The 27820-nt window shown below is 37.7% G+C and overlaps 1 protein-coding gene across 7 annotated transcripts in view; it reads left to right on the forward strand.

Moving 5' to 3' along the window:
* Positions 1-26567, forward strand: part of PLCXD3 (phosphatidylinositol specific phospholipase C X domain containing 3) — a 184884-nt gene extending 158317 nt beyond the window's left edge. For 3 of the 7 annotated variants that reach the window (XR_007410366.1, XR_007410368.1, XR_007410369.1), the window contains 3 exons: positions 1457-1633; positions 3876-3982; positions 26397-26567. Coding sequence is in view for 3 of the 7 variants with exons in the window: in XM_025436444.3 (XP_025292229.1) it covers positions 1457-1610 (154 nt within the window). In the remaining 4 variants the exon portion in view is untranslated. Of the gene's footprint in view, positions 1-1456; positions 8057-26396 lie in introns of those variants that run through there. The other 4 variants (XM_025436444.3, XM_025436442.3, XR_007410367.1 and 1 more) reach the window with 4 other exon arrangements.
* The last annotated feature ends 1253 nt before the right edge of the window (positions 26568-27820 follow it).

The raw sequence follows: 27820 nt of genomic DNA on the forward strand, positions 1-27820 counted from the left end.
GGGCCAATCTTCTTAATCTTCAGCATTTGGGGAGCAGGCTTCTGAGAAGTTTTCCCTGACTACTAGGTTCTAAATTAGGTGACTCTCCTTTATGCTTTCATGGTAGTGAGTCATCTTTTTATTTTTAAGATTTATTTACTTATCTCAGAGAGTGAGAGAGCGCAATGGGAGGGGCAGAGAGAGAGGGAGACAGAATCTCAAGAAGGGGCTGCCTACTTAGTGCAGAGCCCAATACCAGGCTCGATCTCAGAACCCCAAGATCATGACCTGAGTCATGAAACCAAGAGTCTGGACACCTAACTGACTGAGCCACCAGGCACCCCTGTAATGAGTCATCTTTTATGATGAAAGTCAGTAGGCACTACACTTTGCTGAAAGATCTTCCAAAGCCTCCTTGTATCACTCAGAATAACCCTCAAAGCCCTTAAAATGGCCAACAGTGCCCTACAGGATCTGCCCTCTTATTTTCATCTTTTACTACTCTCCCTTTTCATTTTCCAAGTAGGCATGCTACCCCTTGGCCATGGTGCTAACTGAAATACTTCCCTAGATATTAACACAACTAACTCCCTTGTCTCCTTTAACTTTTGCACAAATGTCCCCTTATCTAAGAGGCCTATCAACCCATCCTATTTTATGTTATTTATTTATTTATTTTAAAATTTTTAATTTATTTATTCATGAGAGAGAGAGAGAGAAAGAGGCAAAGACACAGGCAGAGGGAGAAGCAGGCTCCATGCAGGGAACCCGGTATGGGACTCGATCCTGGGTCTTCAGGATCAGGCCCTGGGCTGAAGGCAGTGCTAAACCTCTGAGCCACCCGGGCTGCCCAACCCATCCTATTTTAAGTGGTAATCTATACCACCCCTCTCTACCTGCAAACTCCAAATCCTTTTTTGTCCCCATTTTTATAGCACTTATTCCCTCCTATGAAATGATATAATTTATTTATGATTATTATTATTTGTCCCTCTTTGTCCTGATTGTGTCATTTTAAAAGTTTTTCTTTATGCACCTGCCCACCACCAAATCATGCATTCTTTGGATGCAGGAGTTTTTGCTGTCGTATCTATTTACAGTATCTAGCATATTTCTTGAAAGTAGCCAGCTCATAATAAATGTTTGTTAAGTGCATGTATTCAGTTCTGACCTCACCACCCCCATTAGCTTTGCAGGGTTTGCAATCACACCATGACAAACTGGAATATGAGTACCAGAATGTCATTCACTTAGTGGAAAAGCTGCACTATAAACTCTCACACGTCTAGGATTGCCAAAGATGAAAAGTCCAATATGGACCACTATGGTGAATATTTCTCCTGCAGAGTCCCTTCAGAGGTCTATAACTGAGGCATTTATTTTAATATGTTAGAAAACTAAAGGAAAGCCTGGCTATTGTAAGCTTGAAAAATAGTGTCCTGCCTTCTGTGACTTCTCTTTTTCTTTCCTTTCTCAGAGCTCTTCCTGCCATGATGCAGTGGGTCCGCACACAGAAGCCAGGAGAGAGTGGCATCAATATTGTCACTGCCGATTTTGTAGAACTTGGTGATTTCATCAGCACTGTCATAAAGCTCAACTATGTCTTTGATGAAGGAGAAGCCAACACTTGATTGTACCATTGGAGCATCCATGAGTAAGATAGAGAAGACTCATTGTATTAGACATATTATCTATAAACACTCTAATCTTCCTATTCCACTGGTCTCTGAGGGGATTAGGCTGATAGTGGGTGGGAAAAAGGGGAAACCATTTCTTCAGTGACTATTATCGTACTCTGCATTACTATAAATATTTCATTTCCCATTTGATGAGCAAAATCTGCTTCTAGTGTTAGAGATAAAAAAAGACCAGTGAGTTTTGTTTTTCAGAATTAGTCTTTGTAACGTATTAACTCATGAGTGTTTACTTGATTGCATTTCTGATTTCAGCGTAGGGCTCCTACAATGATTCCTCTAAGTGAACCTTTCCATTCCCTCTCTCGCGCGCTCTTTTTAATCAGATGCTGTATGGGACTCAAAATACTTGAATGCCCAACGTAATGTGTATTACACTGTTGTACTGAAATTTGTTTTTGTGAGACTTGGTATAATATAATATTCTGTAGCCATCTGCAATTGGTCAATCATTGCTAACTTTTGGTCATAGAAAATATGCATCAAGTCAGTTTCCCTGCATCAGTAATATTGGAAGACATAATCAGTAATTTTTGTGTTATATGAAAATAACAGCGTTTCACAGTATTTCTATTTAAGGCAGCTATAAATATAGTGTAAAAACTTTTTTGGAAGAACTATTTGTGCCAACTCTGTAGTGAAAAATGGGAGAGGGGGAAAGAGATGGATGCCATTTTAATTCAGGAATGTCTTAAATAATATTGCCCTGCAAATGCTCAGTAAATGAAAAATTATGACAAATGTGTTAAAATCAGGAAACTCTGAAAAGAACTCTTACAAAATCTCTCCTAACAATTCTCTTGATTAAAAAAGACAAGGTAGGAAAAAAAGAAGACAGAAGTCAAAGATTGTGCAAGCTTTCCTATGAAATTGGGATCTCCAAACATGTAATTCTAAATCCCAGGTTTTGCAGAACATATTTTGAGAGGCTTTGACTCAAATTCTTACTTGAAGTTGAGGAAAAAGGAAGGATGGCAGAAAGAACTAGAGCAGTTTTTGAAACTATACCCATAATGTGTCAAAGATCCATGAAATGTCTTTATGAGATTTCTAAATACATATGATCTGGGCAGATGCACTGAAAATTCACAGTGATCCATCACTTCTGGGTTCTATCCTACCCCAGAATCAAGACTATGGCAGAGGCAAAAGTTTTATGGAACCTTTCTGTATTCCAACGTTTGATAGTCCTGGTCTACAGGAAAATAAAAATGGTAACATGACTTTGCCTCGATTCCTCTTTGGTGTCCTTGTAATATTTGACAGCTCTAAGATAACTTTAAAAGAGCACAATAGCCTTCACCTATGTGCCTCACAAGAATATTGTGAGGCACTTCTACAAATCTCTAAATTGCTGAAATTCTTGTGATTATGAATTATTTTATGTTTGTGTTTAGAAATATTTGCATTTCAATAGTTTCTTGGGAAAATGCAGTCCATACAAAGTAGGGCCACAGAAAAAAAAAAAAGCATGCCCTCAGTTTCTAATTAATTTAAACATAGGGCATGTGATTTAATCTTCTAGATCTAGGTCAGGAGGTTGATCCCACGGTTATGTCAAGATTATGAAGAATCAAGAGCTGGTTATAAGATTATAAATATTCATTGTCAGAAAATAGTATTTATTAGCAGTTGCAGGGAAGCAAGAGAAATTGTTTATACCGAAGAGAATGCTTATGCAGCGTGTATAGGTCTGCTTGGTAGACCTATAGCAGGCATATACACACAACAGTTCCACATTACAGTTGTGTGTCTTATGTCTCGCTACACACAGTATGCCAACATCCACCCACTCCCACCAGCAGACAGATACAGATGTGCACAGACACACACAGAGCTGGCCAGACACACAGTTCTTTTCAAGTGAAAACATTGTTAATATTAAATAATTTAATTTTAGACTGAAGCCCTTAACAAGGGATGAAAAGAGCAGAAGTAAGACCTTTGAAAGTAGAGTAGCCAATCATATTCAAATATTTTTGTAAAATATTCTAGCTTGGGACTTAATTATTTTACAAATATGGTTTTCTGTCCACCTTTCCTCCTCTTGTGGTTTATTATCTTTTTATCTCTTTTACCTGTTATTCATGTGCAATTGAATATAAATCCTTTTTAAAAGACTATGGATTATTGAAATTTTCATCCTGTAAATTTGCTTTGTGAGCAGATTTTCTCTCTGATGATTCATTATTCATCCCTCAGGAGGATCTTTAGCCAAGCACACTTGCAATGACACAAGGATTTGACTTATAAATATGACAGAAAACAAATCTTTCAACATATTAATGAAGAATGAATAAAATATAGAGGTAACTATGTTGTATTTTCTTGCACTTAGATGCTTTCTTATAATGTTTGCTTAGAATTAGCTTTGTCACATTTGTCATTTAGGTGCTGGGAAAAAACAAACATACTGAAGCTTTAGACTAATTGTGCAGTTTTTTAACTGGAGAAAGCTTTTTATTGCTATTAATGATATGCACACAGAAACCTTGTTTGACAGAAGGTATTTTCAAGTCAATGTTATGATTTCCATGTGGACTTATAGTCCCTATGTAGCAGGCACCAAGAATAAATGGACTTGCCTTAATTTCTAAAGGAGGGAACAGATAGAAGTGAACCAGGGGTCCTCCAGCTAGAGGGAGATCACCGGGAGGGAGTCCTTGGAAAGGAGAATGGAGAGAAGGCATCTTTGGCTGTCTTCTGTCCATTGGCCCTGCCCTGGAGCACACTTAGGGAACAGATTGTGGGCCTTAAATAAACAGTGAGGGTGAGGACTAGTATTATGCAATCAGAGCTTACCCTCAGCCTATGCTCCTTTGTCTTAGCAGGGCATTGTCTTTCCAGAGAGCTAGGAGCACAAGGGCTACAAATAGGCCCCAAGATAGTAGGAGATACATCTTGGTGCACTTTTTTGTTTTGGATCGGTTTCTTTCTTCTTTTTTTTTTTTTTTTTTTTCTTAAGACTTTATGCCACAAGTCCTGCAAGGCAAAAAAACAGAAACAAAATCCAACTTTTAGTCAATCTGCTGCAGGAAATCAAAGGCGTGGGTGGGATGAGGGAAAATATGCAAGAAATATCATTTATTTGGTTTGCTTTCCTGTCTATAATTTTGAAGGACCAAAATAATGAACACTCCTGCCATTATCATTCATGTCTCCCTTATTACTACACAATCATATGAGTGCAGAGAATGAGGAGGCATCTTTGAAAAGCCTTAGGATATGCTATATGACCTCAATATTCACTTTCAGCCATACTGGGAAAACTCACTTTTCATGGAGCGCCACCTAACAGTGAATGTACTAGAGCATGAAGTGTTTGGCATGTATGCACCTGTATGTATACACACATGCAAACACACACAGGATGCACATGTCACACACACACACACACACATTATTCAAGTTAAAACTGCACTCTCCAATCACTCAACTTGATTCTATTGCCATTTTAATTCTTAAAATCAACATTTCTTACATTAATGGGCACAAACATAATTCAAATATTTAAGAGGGGAAAAAATCTCTAGAAAATCAGTGAAAAATAAGACCTTCATAAACAAGAAATGCCTAGCAGTAATAGTCTAAATACTTTGTCAATACACTTCAAGGCTGGAGAACTGAAGATAGACTTGAATATAAATTACAAGCAGACACTCATCTTTACTAAAAGCTGTTTTAAGTTCTTTGAGGTCCTGACATGTTTTAGCCAGAGTTACCTGTTCAGGACTGGAAAGTTGGAAGTCTCAGGAAATGCATGTTCTCATGAGTCTCCAGTTCTAGAGTTTTACAGATCCAGTGACACAATCTCCTAACTTTTGGCCACTCATCCAAATGAGAGTTCCATAGAGAGAGTGCTCGAGTTTTGAGTTGCTAACAGAAAACAATGCACAGTGTCCTTCAGGATATGCTAAGCAAGGTTTTTAAAGGTATTTTTATTTTACAGCACTTTAGTCTTTTCAACTAGATTTCAGTGACACAATGGTGTAAATGCTATATTTGCCATAACTTCTTGGTGGCTCCTGTGTTACATACAGTTTTAAATAATGCTCTAAATTGTTTGTTTTCCCAATGACATCAATAAAATGTTCCGTAGAATTTGTAAAATGTATTGATTGAATCTGTTGAAAATTGTGCAGTTTTTATTTCATTTGTGATACTATTTCATAGGTATTAGTTCTAAATGTATATTTGTATGAGTCAAAAATATGTGCTTGTATGTGGTTTGTGTGTTAATATATTGTATCTTATCAAAAATCAAACTTATCCTAAAGAAAAAGGGCACATTATGACCAGCCTTAAATCATTGCCATTTTTTGTTGTAATCTGGGATTAAAATTTCAAGAGAAATAATGTTTTTGTTTAAAATGGCCTTTAAAAAAAAAAAAATCACATGAGGAATGTGCTTTAGAAATTACCTGAGTTCCCTCAAGCAAATAGTTAAGCTTGTGGAGCACCTGAAGCTTCTCAAAAGTGTCCAATGTCAATCATTTATTAACTTAATTATCATGCAGAAAATTAGATTCACATTTGTTTCCATCAGCAACAGAACCAGTGCACTTCAAAAGCTGTTCCTCCAAACACGGAACCATTCTGCATGTAAGCATAAGTTTTCCATAAAAAATCCTTTCTTCAAAACCATTGCTTTTTAAAGATTGGATCTTCTCAGTTAAGATGAACTCCCTAGGCTCTGTGAGAGTTGCTAAAGACCCATCAACATTGGATGGTTCCAACATGGTTCCCTTCTCAAAACACAGGCATGCAACATCCTTTTACACTTTTGCTTTCTGCCTACGTGTAGTCTAGCAATAGAAAACGCGTGACTAATTCAAGGATCTGCATGAGTTGTCATGCTCAAAGCAAAAACTTTGTCATCTTCCTTGAGCCTAGGATCTGGGTGTGGAATATTAATCAATCCTCTTATGACCTCTTCTTTCTCCATCTTCAATTATTTCTTTTCCATATTTAGGCTTGTCAGTTAAAACACAGGACACCCAGTAAAATTCTAATTTCAGATAAATAATATTTTTAGTATAAGAATTTTCAAAACATTTCATGAGACATACTAAAAACTTACTCATTGTTTATCTTAAGTTCAAATTTAATTGGATGTGTCCTGTATTTTTCTTTAATCTGGCAGCCCTATCTGTCTTGCCTTTCTCTTTTTCAGATGAGCTATATATATAATGGATGGTGAGCTCCTACCTCCTTCTAAACCCCTATACTAAGATATCTCATGGAAATCTATAGTCCTAATACCCCTCGTGAAGGAAAGTGTTGGTCAATCCCAAGTTCCATGAATGCTTTACAAAGGACCAACTCAAATATAGATGGTATAATCAAGCAAGTGCCTCTATAAGATTAATGCCACCACATTGAAAATTTTCCTTTATCATTCCAGAGTCTCCCCCATTAATCCCATAAATGACATTCCCCAGTAACTGGGATACCCCCAAACACACTCCATGTTAAAAATGCCCCTAGAAAGTGGTAGTACTTTCCAACTCAACTTAAAATTCAATTTCTTTTTCACTCACAGAGGTAACAGTCTAATCCATTACTCCCCTCTTTACACCCTACCACAAATTATTTTTATCAGTTTAGAACTGATCATCTATGGAATTATAGAACATTGATACAGAAAAAAAAAACTCTCTTGATTGCTGAAAAAAGAAAGGTAAAAAGAGTCTGGAATATAGGCACAACTTTGTCAGAACTTTCTCAGGAAACTTGGTTGCTCAAGGGATAGAACATGGACCCTGACAATGAACCAGTACCTGACAGGGAGATTTGGCAAAGCAGATTATAACAACCAGCATTTTTTTTTAGAGGAATTGAAAACTCAAGACACCCCAGGGTAAGAACAAAGATATCTAGGGCCAGTTTCTAGAACAGTTTGCAGAGAATAGAATTATGTTGGAATTCCTAAAATAGAGTTTTCAAAGACTGTTGTATCCAACAGTGAATCCTTGATGTGGTCTGAATGTGGATAGAGTTTTGGAACATTTTTGGTACCTACCTCCTTTCTTGAAATTCCTATAAGTGACAATAAAATCCAAATTCCTTATTACAACGTTTCCATCTCTTGGTCCCTGCTTACACATATTCTTATTTGATTTGCTTAATTTCTAAAGGATGGAAGTTTGCAAAGCTGGTGACATTTCCTTCATTAGACACCTGAAATTCACCAGAGGGAGACAGATCTGTGCCTTCTCTTTTTAGGATCTGGTCATTGATAATTTAATGTGGTGTAAAGAAAATACATACCTACCACTGTTCTGTTTAGCAAATGTGAATTTTTTGGATAAGATTATTGTTCTTAATGTAAAAAAAGTTTCTTTGTATCCAGTGAAATGCTAATAAAGTCCTGGTACCAGTTATCTTTATTATTCTTATCTCATATTCATCAATGCTTTATTATAAGTCCAAAAGTAGATCTCTTACATGGAACATGATTCAGAGCATGAGAAAATATAATTCTTTTTTAAAAATATGAATCACAATATAAGGATTTCCTCTGTGAAAAGATATGTTCTCCACCAATAAAGGCAATGCCACGAGTACTTCCATTACATCAAAGTTAGGTATCTCCAAAGTCTGATGCTCTGAGCTTCTGATATTACCACAAAGAAGACCAATATCAATACAGAAATATTACATTAATTTAGTGTTATTATTATAAAATGCCATCCTGGGGCTAAAAGCTTAGGGTGAAGGAAATCTACTTTTGCTGAGCCTTCACTATGCCCAATGCATGAAACACTATTTCAAAAAGGAAATTGCCTTTGTATTTCACCAAATAAAGTCTATGGATTGGGGTTCAAGTCAGCCTTCAAACAAAATTTAAGCATTGTAATAGTACTTTAAATACCATTCAGCAAAACAAAACAAAACAAAAAATAAACAAAAAACACACAGTCCAAGATTATTTGGGGGACTGAACTTGGACATAAGTCCCCCCAAAAAACCTCTGCTTGTTAGATACATTCATGGGTTCATGACATTGAGGATTTCTATTTATAAAGCTGTAGTGATTTCTACATTTGTAAAACAGTGTGTACCTGTGAAAAATGCTCCACATAATCATATCTTTGTCCTTAACATTGCCATAGTTTATGGGAGCCATTGTTCATTTAGTCAGTTATTTAGCAAACATTTGCCAAATACGTGCTCTATGGTAGGCTCCCTGCTAAGCACTACAAGACATTTCTAAAATGTCCCTTAGGAAAATGGATGAAGCACATCTTTGGTACTTTCTCCATGGAGCTAACAGGTGGCGTCATTTTGTCCTTTAATAAATAAACAACAAACAAACATGCATTTGTTCTCAATGACCTTTTCAAAGTAATATCCCCAGAGAGTAAAGCTGTTTGAACACAGTTGTTCCTGAAAACCTAAGAAGAAAAAGACAATTTCTGCAGCAAGTACAACTGGGAATAGGTTGGTAAGGGCCGAGCATTAATAAACAGTGGATTCCCCATCTCTCCCTGCCACATTCCCCGTCCTCATGCATGGGAACGCTGTGTTCAAGCTCGGCTGCCACATTCTATCCATGACTCTAAAACAGCCGAAGTGGAGGCTCCATCTCTTCTCGCTCCTCTCCTTGCCTCCAGCACTTCAGATGAAACTTTTTCCTTCCCACGAGAGGCTGACTTCATAAGGTAAAACAGACTCCATAAAGAAGTGTCTCTTCCACACAGGGTAAAAATGGTGATGCTTTCTAGATCAAAAGAGTGAAAACATCACCTGAAATTGGAGGAAATACCTCTTTTAAAGTAGAAAGTAAGGCTGAGGCTTACTAATCCTGGGATGGATGGTTTCAGCACTGGCTCTCTCAACATGTGCTTCACCATAGTCCTTAATAATAAACCATAATAAAGGCTGCCCTGGAATCAAGTTCAAGAAGCAAACCTGAATATAGCGAGGCACCTTCTACCACATATATCCTTCAGTTCAGTGGATAGACATATTCCTGGAACCATCTGCAGCTAGCTATTAAGTAAAGGTGAACCACATTAAAACCACATTGAATTCTAGAAAGGGGGATTTAGTGCCCTCAGTGACAGGCAGAGGAGGATGGTGAAGAATGCCAATGCTGGCAGTTCCTGAAGAACTCCTTGTCAGAATACTTACTCTCCTCTCACACTTTTTAACCTCATGGAAATGTGTAAACTTGACCTCCTGGGGTTTTACCGAGAAATAATTGAGAGAAAATCTTTTGCCTCAACACAAGTGCTCAGCTATTATTAAATTGTGCTTCTTTCATTTTGCGGGGAAAGTATGTCTGCAGACTGGTTTTCATTTTGGCATGAGGAAAAAGCAGAAAATATTAATATAGAACCAATAATCCTTTTCTCATTGGACTATAAGATTTTGAGTCTTTGACTTAAACTTTGACAAGAGGAGGCACATCTTAGCTATTTCTGCATTCCCAGGGCATGGCAGTTATTAAAACATGTTTGGACACAATGAAATTAAATTGTGAGTAGATGTGACCCAATCAAATGGTAGACAAGTGCTTGAGAAGGGCCATGCACATGCTGAGCACTGTGGTGAGGAGGATTCAAAAAAATATAAGTCAGTATCCTCCACGTCTTGTATTCCTTGGAGAAATACTAACATTGGAGGAATTTAGGGGAAAATATACTGCATGGTGTTCACTCCAAATGCAGAAAAACGCCATCTCTTAGCCATAAAGTCAACTCAGTCATTGCGAAGAATATCTACCCAGGGAAACTGGCTTATGATGCAGTTATTTAAAAAGAGCTGAGAAAGGGTGAGGAAAGGGACTACATTTTGTTTTATTTTGTTTTTTGTCTGGGGGTTTGTCAGGTTTTTTTACATTTTGAATTTCCACAAAATCTCTTGCAAACTTTTCCATGCTGCTTCTGCATGTAGACACAAGTGGGGTTTGCTGAATACATTAACTAGAATTCCACAGCTCCTGCTTCTAACAAGACTGCTCCCTTCCCCACACTCTCCTGGGTTCCCAGAAGAGGTTTCCTGTATGCTTAGTTAAACAAACAAACAAACAAACAAACAAACACATTTTCCAGCTCTTGGCTGTTTTGGCTGTTGTTACTTCCTCATCTCGATGCTCACTTCAGCCTCCAATCTTGGCCTCTTTTCCACCAGACCCAAGAATCTGTCCAGTAGGCACTGCTTATCCCCAGCTGGGCATCACAGCAAAGGTAAAGCCCTCAGGTGCCAAAGGGGTGAGCAATCAAAGCTGAACAAAGGCAAATGTGAAATACTTCTCCTTCCTTTATGTTAGACTCTAATAGACAGACTCTACTACCCTAATAGTAGTTACCCCAAAATCAGTTCTCTCTCTTTCTCTCCCCTCCTCCCCCATTATCTATGGGCTTGGGACAGAAATTAATTCCAGTGGAAGCCCCCATGATGTTCCCAAAGTCAACTACTTCCCTCTGAAGACCAAACTTTCTTCCTGGTCGAATTTATCTTCATGGCTACACCTTCTATTAAGAAATTATCCTACGAGGTTTCCTGGTTCTTATACCTATAGGCCTCTGATAGACCCACCCTCTCAATTCTGTTATTTAGAGCCATTCTAGGACCCCAGGTGCTCGTACTCTAAAAGAATCAGCAGCTTCTCCCAGCAGCCATCTCCATGCAAATGACAGAATTGGGTAGAGGACTTTAATGTTTAGGTTCATAGCTTCTCTTTAGTAGGATCCTACCTTTATTCGCTGCAAACAAAACCTATTCTCTCACAATCCAACGAGCTCATTCACAATGAAGTATTAAATTAAAGAAGCATTTACATAGAGTAAAAAGTAAAACTCACAAAATAATATATCACAAGATGGATTTCATAAGGGAAAGGCCAATAGCCGTGTGTCCCCTTGCCCACCTGGGAGTTTTCTTGGAAAGCCCTATGAAAACATTCCGGACTCCCTGAGGTTGCACTTCTCAAACTTTATGATGCATACAACAACCAGAATCTTAATGAAATACAGACTCTGATTCAGCAAGTTAGGGCTGGGGCACCAGATTCTGCCTTTCAAACACCCCCCCAAAACGATGCCGATGCTCCTGGTACAGGCATCCCACTCTCAGTAACTACTATGGAGCTCAACTTTAAAACAACTAGTCAAATTTATCTTCATGGCTATGCCTTCTCTTAAGAAATTATCCTACGATAAATGTTTAGTCCAAATGAGATACTCTGAAGTCTTGAGTTTTCCAGGAGATCTACTTTGGGGGAGAATTACATGACCAGATCTTTAATTTTAAAACCAATTTGGGGGGCACATGGGGAGCCTGCTTCTCCCTCTGCCCATGTCTCTGCCTCTTGCTCTGTGTTTCTCAGGAATACACAAATAAAATCTTTAAAGGTAAATAAATAAAGCCAATTTGGGTGGAGGAATTATTATTGGAAAAAGGCTATAATAATTAAAACCCTTTTGTTTCTTACATTTAGTTAACCTGAAGCCACCTGTAACTACTTGTTACTGGTTTCTCAGATCAGTTTTATATGTTTAATCAGTTTAAAAATCAGATTAATTTGCCCATTATTATGAGGGAAACCACACAGAAGATGAAACATGGGTCATCTTACAAAACAAAGGAAAGGAGAGGGTTACAGATTTTTGTGAAAGGGTGAAGTTTAGATGACATTTCAATGCAACACTATTTTAATACATTCGAAGCTGAGTAAAGCTGTATAGAGTCTGGACTACAAAGTGGACCCAGTGTTTGGCCCTACAAAGAAGATAGCTATGTGAGAAAACCCCTTCTCCAAAGCTCTGCTCTTGGGTTGTGAGTAGAGGTTGTTCACCTGCATCAGAGTGACTTAGATCCTGCATGCAGGAGTGGGATGTCTCATTCTTACTGTTGGATTTTCAGGTAGCCACTGTCATTCAAGAAGGGCATTCTTAGGACAATTTAGAGCCACAGTATGCCCTTGGGAGAAAGAGCATTTCCTGTTCACTTTGCCAAACTGGCTTTATCTCTGCCTGCTATTCCAGCCTGATGAATGGCCAAGCAGATTTTACATTCTCAGTCCAAGCTAATTCTTACTTTCTCAGTTTGTGATAGAAATCCAACTCAAGTTAATTTAAGCACCCCCCCCCCCGCCCCCAAAAAAGAGGGGGCTACTTCTCAGTCTATTTGAAACTGAAACAAGCAGCTTTGGGATAAACTGGGTCTGGGATCTCACACAGTCTCATGAAAGCTTGAATTTTCTCCATCTCTCAGTTTTACTTTCCTTTGCACTGACTATATTTAAGTAGAGTTTTCTACATTGAGTCAAGATGACCAAGGAGCACTTCTTTTTCCCAATAACTTCCACCAAGAAACAGAATTGAGTGTGACTGGTCTGATTTGGAGCTGAAGTCAATTTCCCAATTGAGCACTGCACAAATGAGAATGGAGTGGGATGGGAGGTGGTCACTTACAAGGAAAATCGAAGCTCTGCTACAAGGTGTGAGAAGGTGCTCCCGTCAGGCACAAATACCAATGTCCTCTACCAAGGTTTTCCAATCACCTCTGAGATCATGCACTGGATGGGGGCACTGCCTTTTTTTACTCATCAGATTGGACTTGATGGCTTTGACTTCAGTTCTAAGTCACAAAGGAGATAAGAAAGCAAAAACTAGCATTAAGTAGATTTTTAATGTTTATGTTTTAGAGGGTTTCTGTTTGTTTTACTTTTTTATTTTAAATAATTTCAATGAATTTACAGAAAAGTTGCAAAGTTATTAGAGAAAACTTTCACATATACTTTCCTTGGAGTCATTTTTAATTAATTTCTTTTTCATGTTAGGCTCTTACCATCTGGGAAATAGTATGTTTTAAGGTGTTATTCACATTCCAGAGGCAATTAAGATGTCAGTATTGAAAACTTTAAAAATCTATATCCCTAAAGCCATTCATATAAAGAAGTAAGTCTTCATTCAAAATGCACAATATAAAAAAAATGTACAATATGCTAAGAGCACCACGGAGAATATAAGAATAAAGTCAGTGATTCATATAAAAAGAGGAGAAAGGAAAATCCTTAAGATGTAGAATATACAAGAAGATGTTAGGTGTGCTGTTTAGTCCAAACGAGATACAGGCTAGGATTCGTGCTGTAGGGAAGTAACAGGCAATTCTGAGCAAGACCATTTCCAGAAGAAAGTAATAAAGTGAAATTAACGGTTTTATAATGGGAGAAATTATAGCCTTGGTAGCACCAAATCATTTCTCCCTAATCAATACTAATCGCAGGAGGTTCAGAAGTCATCAACTCTGTCCTCTTGGGGTCACTGTTGAAATTATGGGCTGAGTCGAATCTACCTAATACCTGAGATAAGGCATTTCTGAATTTAGGAAGTGAATGAACTAGTGTGCGGTGTCTATCTCTGTGTGTATGTTAATGTTTAGGAGCTCCGTAGGATTTTCTGCAGGATTTCCTCAAACGTTATTTAGTAATAACTGAACTGAAGCCTTATTAGATGACCCCATCTAACAAGATTCCTCACAAGGCCACATTACCAAATTTTGGCTGCCATTTCAGCAGCTACAATTTCTTATGATGCTGCAAACATAAAAGGGCCTTCCAAATAAAAATATTATATAAAAACAGGTTTTTAAACTACCAGTGAAAATGTCAAAAGATGACCAGCAGCCATGAGGACATGAATGGTTTTTGTTTTATTTACCAGTGAACTCCCAATACGTACTACAATAACTGTGTATTAGTGTCCCAGAGCTGCTATAACAAACTGGGTGGCTCAAAATAACAAATTTATTCTCTCACAGTTCTGGAGACTGTAAGTCTGAAATCAAGGTGTCAGCACATTTGGTTGGTTAGTGCTGGAAGATTAGGGGTGAAGGGAGCCATCCTATGCTTCTTTCCTAACTTTTAATAGTTGTAGGAAACCCTTGGTGTTCCCTGGCTTATGGATGAGTCACTGCCTCCCTCCCCATATTGCTTTGTCCTCCATGCTTATGTGTGTCCTCTCCTCTTCTTATAAAGACACCACTTATGGACAACTCTAATCCAGTATGACTTCATCTTAACTACATCTGCAAAGACCCTATTTCCAAAGTAGATCGTGTTGGCAGACACTCTTCAAATTACTATCAATCAGTAAATATCTTAAATGCTGGAATAACCACAGTGTGTTCAAACATAATATCAATGTATCATCCATCTTTCTTTTGATAGATTTTCCCTACGGTTCACTGGTTGGTTTGGTTGTTTAATAAATTTAAATCAAAACAGGGTCGAAATTCAAATTACCATTGTGTAAAGACTCATTTGGAACTTCTTTTTCTTATAGACTGACAAATACAGGAAGACCTGAACACCAAAAACAACATTCTCACATTGTTACTATGTAACTCTAAAAAATAATGTTCTAGCACACTCTGCTCAAATAATGTGTCTTTTTCCTACAACCTCACCCCATTACATGTCTCTGTAGATGCCTTCCCCAGTAGAAGGAGTACAGGATTAATAATTCCTTTATCCTTTTTTATTTACCACTTTTGGTTGCACTTCAAGAGATATAACAGACTTGTGTTAACAAGTTAACAGAACGGCATCTAGGTAGAACAGATTTGTTATCTCGTGGTCCCATATAGATAATAATAAACTCTAGTGTACCCATGAGGATCAAACAAGGAAACAGAAACCACATAGTCACTTGAATAGGGAAAGATTAACATAAATAATTATTAACTATAACAAAATATTGAAGTACTAGAGAATTGGTTAGCCTGAAGTAAGAAGAATTAGAACTCTAAAGAATATAGAAATAGCAGGAATAATGAGCAGTCTCAACTTCCAGGTCTGAGATAGAGCATCCAAAAAAGAAGTCCTCCCAGAGAAAGATCCATTTCTTATTGTGCATTTGCTGAGATGCTTTGTCACTGAAACTTGATGGTAACCTGCCCTCTGGAGGAAGCCATCCAGAGGGAGCTGTAATGCCTCAGAATTCATTGCATGTTGCTCAAGTAGGTATAGGAGAAACCATGGATGGAGGTGTGCTGTACACAAGAGTCTCTGTTACAGAGCCATCCCTGGGAGAAGCTGCTAGCTGATGGTGTTTCTGAGCATTGTGCACTGCAGGAACCCAGCCCTAGAGCAATCATTTGGCAGGAGGCTGGCAAGAGGTTCAAACTGAGGCCAGAAGACAATAACACTTTCTTCCTTTAGCTTCTATGATATTGTGATTGAAAAGAAATATATATATTTGGTTTTCATCCATAATTACCTGCTCATAGCTCCCAAAATCCATGACATTTCCTTAGCATTGACACTGATAAAAAGTGTCTTTTGTTATGTTGATGTGATGACTTTTGGACCCCACCTAAGAGTGGGGGGAAGATTGCCAATGGACCCAATCATGTGATTAAAGGGTAGGAATTTTTAGTCCCACTCTCAGACCTCCAGGGAGGAGAGAAGGATCAGAAGTTGAATTAATCACCAATGGCCAATGATTTAATCAATTGTGCCTATGTAATAAAGCTTCTGGCTTGGAGGGAATATGGAAGCTCCCACGCCTTTCCCTCATGATTTTCCCTCTGCACCTCTTCCATCTGACTATTCCTGAGTTATGTCCTTTTATAATAAACCAGTAATCTAGTAAAGAAAATGTTTTTCTGAGTCCTGTGGGCTGCTGTAGCAAATTAATTGAACTCAAGGAGGGGGACTTGGGAGCCTCTGATTTGTAGCCAGTTTGACAGAAGTGCAGGTAACAACATGAACTTGCTGCTGGCATCTGGAGTGTGGAGGAGGACAGTCTGTGTAGGACTGAACCTTCAACCTATGCAACCTAATGCTATTTCTGGGGAGATAGGGTTAGAATTGAGATGAGTTTGTGGACATCCTGTTGGTTTGGGCGAGAAGTGTTTGATGTTGTATAGGAAGTCCTGCCAACACCCATGTTGGAGTTGGGTCCAGGAACCCAAAAAGAGTTTCCCTCCAATATGCTCTAACCCTTAAAACTTAACATTGTGACAGCTGACAAAGGAGATCTATTTAAAGGACCCAGCTATATTTTCACAACACAGGCAATGAAGTGTTGATTTGGAGCTATAAATTCGTAACTGGCACATCTGGACATCAACTTCCTTAGTTTGCAAACTGAATTTAATTATCTCTCTATGGCTTAATGCAATATTCTAGACTGTTAACTTTAAGCAGACTTTTGTTGCTTAATGAGATATTCTAGACAGCAAATGAACTTTTACGGGGAAGAGAAAGTTTCTCTAAATTATACAAGTGCTAAGAGAACACCATAATCCTGGAGCTCAAATATCTGAGGTGTCCTATCTGTGACATTTCAACAGAGTGATCTTCAATGCTGGGCCAATTACAATGCTTTTTATCTTTGATACGAATAGAATTGAAATCATCACATAAAATTATTATTTTTAATTCAAAAGTCTAATTACTTTAAGTTATTTATGTCTCACTTCATGCTTTTATTTTACACTCTATGACAACATTGTTGTTTCTTGATAACCGTTAACATAGGAGGATCTAGCCTGCACTAAACATCTTTTATGAACTAGTACTTTCTTTATCCGTTCTTAATTGTTGAATATTAACCTTGGGGACACCTGGGTGGCTCAGCAGTTTAGCACCTGCCTTTGGCCCAGGGCGTGATCTTGGAATACTAGGGATCCAATCCCATGTCAGGCTCCCTGTATGGAGCCTGTTTCTCTCTCTCTGCCTGTGTCTCTGTCTCTGTCTCTGTCTCTGTCTCTCTCTCTCTCTCTCTCATGAATAAAGAAATAAAATCTTTTTTAAAAAGAATATTAACCTTGAAGTTTAAGTACTATCATCTCAACTTTCTTTAAAGAAAACAAGACTTGTTTAACAGCTACCCCAAGCCACATAAGCTAATAATTGATTGAACCAGGATGTAGATGCAGGCATATCTGGATCAATGACTCACCAGGCCCCCACATAGCAAGCACCCAGAAGAAAATAATACTGTTAAGAAAAAAGTTTTACCATTGCTACTGACTATTTGGCTCTTTTTCCCCTTCAATTATAATGATAGAAAATAGTATTGCTTCTTCAGAGTTAAACCAAATAAAGCAGATCTCGATGATTATTTTTTAATAACATTCATAACTTATGATGTTTATTATGTATGCTTATAGGAACTAACTTAGGTCATTTTTTTTCCACTTCACCTTTTTGTTTCAACATTCCATTTCATTCAGAACCTTGTGTTCATAGGTCTTCTGTTATTACTGTCTGACTCACAGGGATTCACTATTAACATCCAGGGACGGGTGGAACAAAGAATGAGCTTATCACCAATCCTTGTAGTTATTTCTATAGAGATTTAATGGAAAAGATCAACAAAGAAAATTATTAAAAGGTAACTTAGAAGAATAAAGAAGCTTGCAAACTAGCGTCCTATAGATCAGTGGACACTAACAAATCTTCTCCTTCATCTATTTGCTTTAGGACCTACATAGGAAATACTCCACCTTATCTTTGAATGTTTAAGATATTTGATTATTTGACAAAATAAACATATGATCTACACATTAATTAGAATGTTCCATGTATTTAATTCAAATGTTTGTAAAAGCTTACAGTACCAGTCAAGAATTTTTATAAGTAATTTACTCACTACTTGTTGAATACATACTACATGCTAGTCTGGTAATTCAACAATGAACAAAACAGACAAAACTCACAGCTATCCCAGAGCTTAAAGTCTAGTGAGGAAGGCTAACAATAAAAATTAATAAGTAATTTTTAAAAACAAAGCAGGAAATGTGTATTAGGAATATGTAGGTGACTACATTTTAAATAAGAAGCTGAGAAAACGTCTTACTGAGAAGATGGCATTTGAGTAAAGACCATCTTTGTATGAAGGTGAAGTGAGCTATGTCAACATTGAAGAAGAACACTTCAGGCAGAGATTATTGGGCATCTCATGCATCCCTGAAGTCATCTTAGCCTCATCTGTGTCTTGCTCCAGTTCTGTGTGGACTCTGATGGATATAACTTCTTTCCTTCTGCCCCAGGACTTCTTGTTGATACTACTGCAGACCCCCAGGCACCTAAACCCATACTTGCACAAGTTGGAAGTGCCAAGCAATTAATACCCATGTGGATAAACTTTAACAAATACAAAAGATGAGCCTGTGGATGAATTCTCCTCCCTTAATATTTCCCAGGAATATTGCTTCTTAAAAGTGCAGTCTACTGAATCAAACAACTAATTGCACTAAATGGAAGCCAGCTCAATGTGTGTCAAAGTTCTTGACATGATCTGATTTATGATTTAACAGGAATACTCTGGGCACTGTGTTAACAAGAGAGTCAGGGGAGTTAGGGTAGACATGAAAAACCACTTAAAAGTCTTCTGTAATAATTCTGGTTAAAAAATGATGGTGGTTTGGGATAGTAGCAGTAGAGGTGAAGAGATGTGGTAGGTTCTGGTTATAGTTTGAAGGTAAATATATCAAATATATCAAGACTTTCTTTTTGGACTGAAAAGGGAAGAGGAAGTAAAGATGACTCCAAGGAAACTTGATTTGACATAAACTGCAAGGAAGAAGACAAGGAAAGAGTAGGTGTGAGAGGAAAGCTCAAAAATTCAGTTTTGGACATGCTAAATTTAATAAACTCATTAAACTCCAAGTACAGATGCCAACAAAACAGTTGCATATATATGTCTGGATTTTAAGGGTTTATGTTTCAAGTTTCACAATGGTAATCATCAAGGTGTTGTTAGGATTTAAAGGCATAAACTGAATGAAATTACCATTGAAAAAGAAGGAGTGCAAATACTGAGCCCCCAGGATACACCAACGTTCATCATTAAGGTGAGGGAGATAGAGAGGAATCAGCTAAGAAGCCTGAGGAGTGGTTAATGAGGATGATGAAAACCAGAAAAGAGTGGCATCCTGGAAGTCCAGTTAAAAAAATAATAAATAAATAAACCAAACTAAAGAAATTTAAAAACACTTCAAAAAAAAGGATAAAATCAAAGAAAAGAAATAAATGATTTATTGTGTCTAATAGTGCTGAAAGGACAACTATGATGAGCATTGATATTTGACCTTTGGGTTTAGCTACTGGAACTTGTTGACCACAGTACTTTTATTGGAATAATAGAGGCAAAAGCATGATTTGAATGAATTCAAGAGAGAATGGCAGAGACAAAATAGAGGTAGTGAGTAAAGACTGCACTTTGAAGAGTTTCGCTTTTAAGAAGAGTAAAGGAATTGAATGATTACTAAAAGGAAAGTGAGGGTAAAGGTTTAGTTTAGATTGTGAAAATAAGAGTTTATAAGTAGATAATGAGACTAATCCACCAGGAGGGAAAATTACTGATGCGGGAGAGGAGTATTACTGGGGAAATAGCCCTGAGAATGTGAGAATGGCATCTGATGGACAACTGAACAGGTTGCCCTACTAGGAACATAGACACCTCATCTGCAGTAGCAAGAGGGAAAACAGAATATAAGGATTCAGGGGCGCCTGGGTAATTCAGTCAATTAAGTGCCAGACTCTTGATTCCGGCATAGGCCATGATCTCAGGGTTGTGAGATCCAGCCCCACATTGGGCTTTGCACTCAGCGTGGAGTGTGCTTGAGATTCTCTCTCCCTCTGCCTCTCTCCTTTTTCCCTTGCTCCCTTCCCCACACCCACTCACTCATGCTCTCTCTCTTTTGTTCTCTCTCTCTCTCTCTCAAAAGATAATATAAGGGTGTAGATGCAGGCCAGTGAATAGATATAATGTGGAAACTTGTGGACCCTTTCCTGTGATTGCCATGGTGTATTCTGTAAAACTGAAAGCACATTCATCAGCTGAGAGTAAGGATGGTTGAGTAGGAGTTGAAGTTAAAAAAAGAGAGGAGAGAGCACGAAATAGTAATCTGTCAACTTTTCAGTTTGAGAATTCTAGGTTTCTTTCATTCTAAGCTATCCACTCTCATCTCACGTCTCCCAATTACCAATACCAAATGGTAACCAAAATAGAAGAATTCAAGAAGGGGTTTCATAGTGAGCAGGTAAACAATTTTGCCCATTCAACTCCTCTAATTATCCCTGGGCCACTTGGTATGGGCACTAGAGCGGGCTCTTTTTTTTAAAAAAAAGATTTTATTTATTTATTCATGAGAGACACAGAAGGAGAGGCAGAGACATAGGCAGAGGGAGAAGTAGGCTCCCTGCAGGGAGCTGGATGTGGGACTTGTTCCCAGGACCCTGGGATCACACCCTAAGTGGAAGGCAGATGTTCAACCACTGAACCACCCAGGCATTCCAGGGGCTTTGTTTTTAATCTCTTAGAATATTTTTAGCAACTACTAATCCATCTTCAAGTCCCATCCCAATGGTTTAATAGATATCAGATTAGTTCCGTGGGTGAGGAGTCAGGCTGAGTGTTTTTTCTTGCATGGAACAACTTCTTGAGAAAAAGCTGAACCAACTTTCTCTGGTAGGCATCTAGGGGATTCTGGATATTGTGATGAGGCAAGATGAAGCCAAAGTTTCTTTCCTTTCCTCTAGGGCATCTACCAGAGAAGTATGAGTTAGAATTTCTGTGCCCCAGGAAATTCTAAGAACTGAACAAATATTGATCTCCTTCCTTCTGGTCTGCTTCCATTTGGCTAACCTTCATTACATTTTTTTCCAAATACATAGTCAGGCCCTCTTTTGTCACGTCTGGATTGGGAACTAGCCTTTGCCTTATCTTATAAAAAATCAAATTACAACATTTAGAATGCTTTTCTTTTTAAAATAAACTTTATACATGCACTATGTCTTTCAAATTCACAAAAACCCTGTCAGAAAAGTATCCAATTCTGTAAATAAAGAAACTGAGTTTTTAAATGGCCTATTTTAATTTATTTAGCTAACAAGTAAAGGATGATTTTTAGCAATGTCCTTTTACTACAGATCTCATAATTTTTCACTAGGCTACATTATATTTACCCATCTTTTCTCTGCCTTCTATTATAACTATAGCCCAATCTCAACCCAATAAAATTCTAGATTAACTCAGTTAATCTAAGCTTACAATATCCAACTAGAAATTGGTTAGCTGTAGACATGTAGCATACTGAAGAAAGATTCTAAACTCTTCAGTCAATGGAAACAGATAAAAATAAAGAAATAGGCACACCTGGGTGGCTCAGCGGTTGAGCATCTGACTTCAGCTCAGGTTGTGATCTCCAGTTCCTGGAATCAAGTCCCACATCTGGCTCCCCACAGGAAGCCTGCTTCTCCCTCTGCCTAAGTCTTTGCCTCTCTCCATGGGTCTCTCACGATTAAAAAAAAACAAAATCTTTAAAAAAAATAAAAAACAGAATTTTCACTAGTTACTGATATGCTTAGGGAAGGCTCAAATTTTCCTAAATTACAGAACTCTGGAGAATCTCTAGGCTAACATTTTAGCCAACCAATACCTTGGAAATTAAAGAAAATCATCAAGAGTTTCACAGACTGGGAAGACTGTGACAAAGGAGTTGGGGTAAGGAAAACAAAGAAAGAAAAAATCAAGGGATAATGTGTAGGAAGAGAACACTGACATTTATCCAGCTTCAGTAATTTGCCAGGCATTTTATACATATTGTTTATTTCAACCTTGACATCCACGATGTTGAAGAAGCAGGACCTCTCAAAGGCTAATAATGTTCAAAACATTGCAATATTTGTAAGTAGTATTTCAACCCAGGACTCCCTGACTCCCAATCTCATGCTGTTTGCACTAAAATAGAAAGTACAAGAAAGAAAAAGGAAAGATAATTTTATTTCCAAGGGTCCTAAAAACCTTGCCAATAACAACATGGTTTACAATAAATGTATTTTAAGCCAAAAACACATTCCAAGTGGACTGAAACAGGCCAGACAGTATTAAGTCTAACTACATCATCTCTTCCTGTAATTCATCTTTACTATCTTTATTGATTTGATTTGATTGCTCTGTATTTTTCATTGATAGTTGCTTAGTGGTGGCTCTGTTATTAACTACAACCTGCATCTGTCCAACAAGTTATAAACACCTATGTAATGAAGCACTTAAACAAAAGGACAAAGTCCTACTCCTCAATGATGTGCCAACCTAGGCAATTAACTAACCCAAGTCCAGAATCACAGGTTATCTTATCTTGAGAAGCTTGTGATATAGCCTGCTAGCTTCCTATACATTCTGTTTTCAAATGTGAATATCTTCTTACCAACACAGTTAAAAGGAAGGGAATTTTGCCAAAAAGAAGAACACATAATCCAATGTTCCACCTGTAGTCATCATTTCAGCCATTAGAGATGTTAATTGTATGCCCAAGCCTAAATTAAGATTCATAATCTCAATAAATAATTGAACTCTAAGGAAGAGACATTCGTGTATTGAATGAATATGAAAAACTCCTATTTTTCAGGTATTCTCCTATTTCCTATAGATACAAAAGTGAACAATATATAAACATACTTGCTCTCATGGAATAAACTTACATTATAAAAGAGAAAGCTAAAACCAATTATCATACAGATAATTACATAATCACAAATGTAATACAATATCTGAAGTAAAAGTAATGAGTTGTGAGTGTACAAAAAAAAATTGCACTTGCTGAGGAACCATAATTTGGCAGACCCTGTATTGTATCTATATCTTTAGATATAGAAAAGAATAAAATATTAGCTTCTTACATTGTGGAAAGTCAAGTTTTAGGAAAAAAGAAACAGATATCCATCAGTTACAAAACATAAGTACTTAACATAAATATGCATTTCCATGGGAACATGTAAATAGGATCAATTAAATTGGTGGGGGTAACTATGGTGGAGGGGCTTCATAAACTTAAGGCATAGTTTGGTGGAAGAATGAAAGATTGTGATGGGCCCAGTGGCTGTTATAAGGTGTATGGTGGAACTGGTGGAAGAACAGTCTGAAACCACAGATTCAGGTTCTGTGTAGTGTGCCACAGGTTTTATCCTGCAGTAATAAGGGAGCATCTGGTCTATTCCCAAAAGGAAGTTGAGCTATGTTCCACAAGGAACCTAGTATGGATATTGGTTGAGTAGCACGGTTCCCTAAGTAGTCATAGCACTATTACAAACCTAGTTCAAAAAAGAACACAACTGTTCAACATTAAGAAAGCCAAATCTGTCAAGTGTGAAGGGCGAGCACTATAGATGAAGTATATCACAAGGGAAATGGTTGCAGGAATGGGCTGATGATAAAAATGCAAGGATAGAGTAAAATAAAGGGTCCCAAGAGCTGGAGAACAACAGATTCATTTAATTGGCCTCTGGCTAGAACATGAATGAGTTCATCTGATTAAAAGGCATGAAGCTTGGTGAGCTCTCACATAGGGAGACACTTATGGTGTTAAATAAGGAGCTAACATAATCAGACTGATATGTTAGAAGAATTGCTCTAGGGTATGGTAAAAGAGGGAGTGAACAGAAACAGGTCAGGAAAGCATTCTTTTGTGAAAGTGAAAAGAGACTTTGATGAAGGTCTAAACTAGTTTATGGACTGGAGTAGTTTGATCAGGAAAGGGAAATATAATATGATGGCAGAGTGATTGGGCAAGACTTGAGGGTGATTTTCAGGATGGCTAGGATTTATCTTGATAGTGAGGAATGGGGAAGGGGACTCCATGTTGGAGGGAAAGGTAGTCAAACTTCTAACAGGATAGCAGATTTGGAAAACTCCTGAGCCAGACCCCATCTGGCATTTTGGTATTTGTATCTGGTTCTTGGTATGAGCTCCACCTTTTGGAAAGAATTTATAAGTGTCTTCAGTCACCTTCAAAAGTTTCAGCACAAATCCTGTGGTGGGAAACCAATACAATACTAATTAATCTGTGGGCTCACATTTATTTAGAAGTCTACGAGAAATTTCCAAAGGTCCTCAACTGTCCATTCCCACTATCTCCACAGGATATGAACCCTCTCAAATGTGGCTGAATTTTTACATCAGATTATGTGCCATGGAAGAGTAGGAAGAACTTGAGCTTTAACCACATATTAGCTAAATGACTGATGAAAATTACCTTACAGTAAGGAAAGATAGCTGTCTGTCAAAAGAAAAAATGATGTGGCTTAAGTATCTGCACATTGAGCTGCAATCAGAGACATTCTGCAGACTGGTCACTGCTTTTTAATGATTTCATTGACGTCAGACAGTGTCTAGTGCAACCAGCTATTTTTATATATCAGTTGAAAATGCCGCAGCTATCTCTCCTCTGAATTAGATCACAGAGCAGCAATGAAACACATGCCTCTGCCATAAGGTAGATGAACAGGCACTTCTGGGTTGTGTTAAAGAGAATATGAGTTTTTCTCAATCTGCCCTGGAGCAATGGTTGCAGTTGTCAGTTGTACAAATCACTGGGTACCTTTTCTTGAAGTATTTGTATGAAGCGAAGAAAGGGAATATTTTGTTTCTCTCATCTGAAAGTAACTACAAGAAAGCTGAGCATAGTGCACAGAGCAAACCAGTCTTTAGGAAAGCAGCAAGATTATCAATGCCAGACCAGAAATCTCCATCTTAATGCTGATTCCGTTAATGAAAAGGAAATTGGAAGATCAGTTTCAGGTCCAAGGAGATAACCTGGGCCCCAGGACGCTGAGGGGCTGGGGTTCCTGTAGAATTTCTCCAAATGGATATATTCTAATGCAGCTGTTTCTGAAAATACTTCCTGATGTTGTCAGATCGGAATCTCTGGACTAGAAAACCTTGTGCATAAGCACACAATAGCACAACGGTGATTGGTATTCTCAGCAGTATCCTAGAGTAGCTCCAAATATATTTTCATGTGCTATCATACTTCGATTAGAAATAAAGCAAACAGGGATCCCTGGGTGGCGCAGTGGTTTAGCGCCTGCCTCTGGCCCTGGGCGCGATCCTGGAGACCCGGGATCGAATCCCACGTCAGGCTCCCGGTGCATGGAGCCTGCTTCTCCCTCTGCCTGTGTCTCTGCCTGTGTCTCTGCCTCTCTCTCTCTCTGTGTGACTATCATAAATAAATAAAAATTAAAAAAAAAAAAAGAAATAAAGCAAACAAATGATCAACAAACATCACATGATACATGGTCAAGAAAAGACTCATAACCATGATGAAAGAGGTCGTAGTAGATTTTTAAATCTCCATATATAAAATCAGTTTCTTGTGCATACAATTTTGCCGATTGCAGAAGGTAGAAATTCATTATTTTATAAAATTTGAGGGGTGAGGTGGCGAGGAATAAACATTCAAATTCAAAAGCATCGGCTTTTTGTGACTCTATGTTATTTCCCAGATAAGTATAGACATTTCAGCAAGACCTTTGTTTGCTGGGAAGTATTATATGACGGCACTTTATAAATTCTGAATTTTAAATTACAGATGATAATATCAGCTCCCAAATGTCAGACATCATGATGAATTGGCTTTTCAACTTCTTAAGCTATTCGCTTTCCTTGCTTCTGAAATGTCAAATGTAAAGGCTCCTGATAACAAAGCTGTGCAAAACATGTTATTATTATTTTTTGCAACAATCATAATAGTTAATGGAGAATTCTCCCAAAGCTTGTTTCATATGTGTTCTTTGCTTGATATTCTAATTGTTCAGACTGAGTCAGCTTTTGAGTAAACTAATCAATAAAATCTACCTCCCCCAAATAACACATTTGAAATGATTGTTTTCACCACTTCTATAGCACTAAAATTGTGTTTAAAATGTCAATTTAATGCCTAATTAACCTCTTATTTTTAATTTGTCTTTTGTTCCAGACACACAGATGTTCATTTTGCCCTTTTGGAAAGTGAAGGTAGAACAGCTAAAAAAAGAATGCCAAGGCTCATGAATTTTTCTTCATTAACATCTTAATCTAGCAAAACTGACATAAGAATTTTACCTCGTAGTTCATGGAATGTTGTTATAAAGTAATATTAAAAACTGGACTGTGATGCCTTTTTTTTCTATTTTCGTCAAAGCTAAAAGGGAAATCTCATTGTTGAAAAGTCCAGAAATTAAATTGTAGGTTGTTTGATGGGTTGATCCATTTATAAATATATTAGTTTACTCATTCATTCAACACATCTTTATAAAGTATCTATCAGGTCCTAAGCACTAAGTGAGGTAAGAAATACAAGGGTAAATAAAACACAGTTTCTGAGTTTGAGGAGTTGGAATTCATAGCGGGCATAAGCTATACTATAGCCATAGATAACAAGAGCTCAATAGGTCAAAGACTATTCATCTCTTCTTTCTGGACATGACTTTGAAATTAAGTTCCTGAAATTCTGGAAATGACTCTTACGCAATAATTCTTTTCTAAAAACTCACCTAAACTCTAATCTAACATACCTCTAAAGAATCCTCCTCCTGTGCTTATTTCCCATTGCCATTCAGTTTTTATCCTCTTATTCAGTTATGTCTCCTTGAGAACATGAGGCAGGTCGCAGTGCCCTTATACATCCCATAATACAAACAAATCCAGGTTTCTAGCAGTGACCCTCATCAAAATAATGGTATGTATTGCTCCATTTTCAGCAAATTATTTCTCTGTTTTCTTTTGTATCTCTCAGGAAAATGAATTGGCACTCTAATCAGTTCTCATGATCGCAGCCTTATTTTTTATTACAAAGGAAGGACATAACTTTCAGATAGTTTAATTGATAAACAAAACTGTTGACATGTGGACTCAAACAGACTTTCTGTGTATTAGCAATGGAAGAAAATAAATACAGTCACATGATATAAGCACCAAGCATCTCTGGAAGGGTACACAGATTCTGGAGGCCTCTATATCCAAATTAGGATTATTCTGCACCCCAAGAGTAGGAAGACTCAGCACTTTTTATCATTGAGAAAAGTATTATCAGTGGAAGACTGTCATGCTAATAATAGCACCTAGGATTTATTGAATGACCACCATGTACTTACTCCCAGTACTGTTATTCACTGTTCACATGCCTAATCTCAGTTTATCATGACAAGGGCTCTCACTTCCACAGCTATAATCCTACAAACAGGCCATGGGTAGGCCAGCGCAGGTGTGATACCTTCAAAACTTTGCTGCGTGTGATCACAACTGCCAACCAGCTGTGCCGTTCAATGGAACTTGAATATGCCAAGGTAACTTGGGGGTAATGACCAAAGAGAGCTTTATTACTTTATATATGAGAACAGAGAAATAAGCAAAGCACGAGCT

This window comes from Canis lupus, chromosome 4, assembly GCF_003254725.2.
Source record: "Canis lupus dingo isolate Sandy chromosome 4, ASM325472v2, whole genome shotgun sequence".
Lineage (NCBI taxonomy): Eukaryota > Metazoa > Chordata > Mammalia > Carnivora > Canidae > Canis > Canis lupus.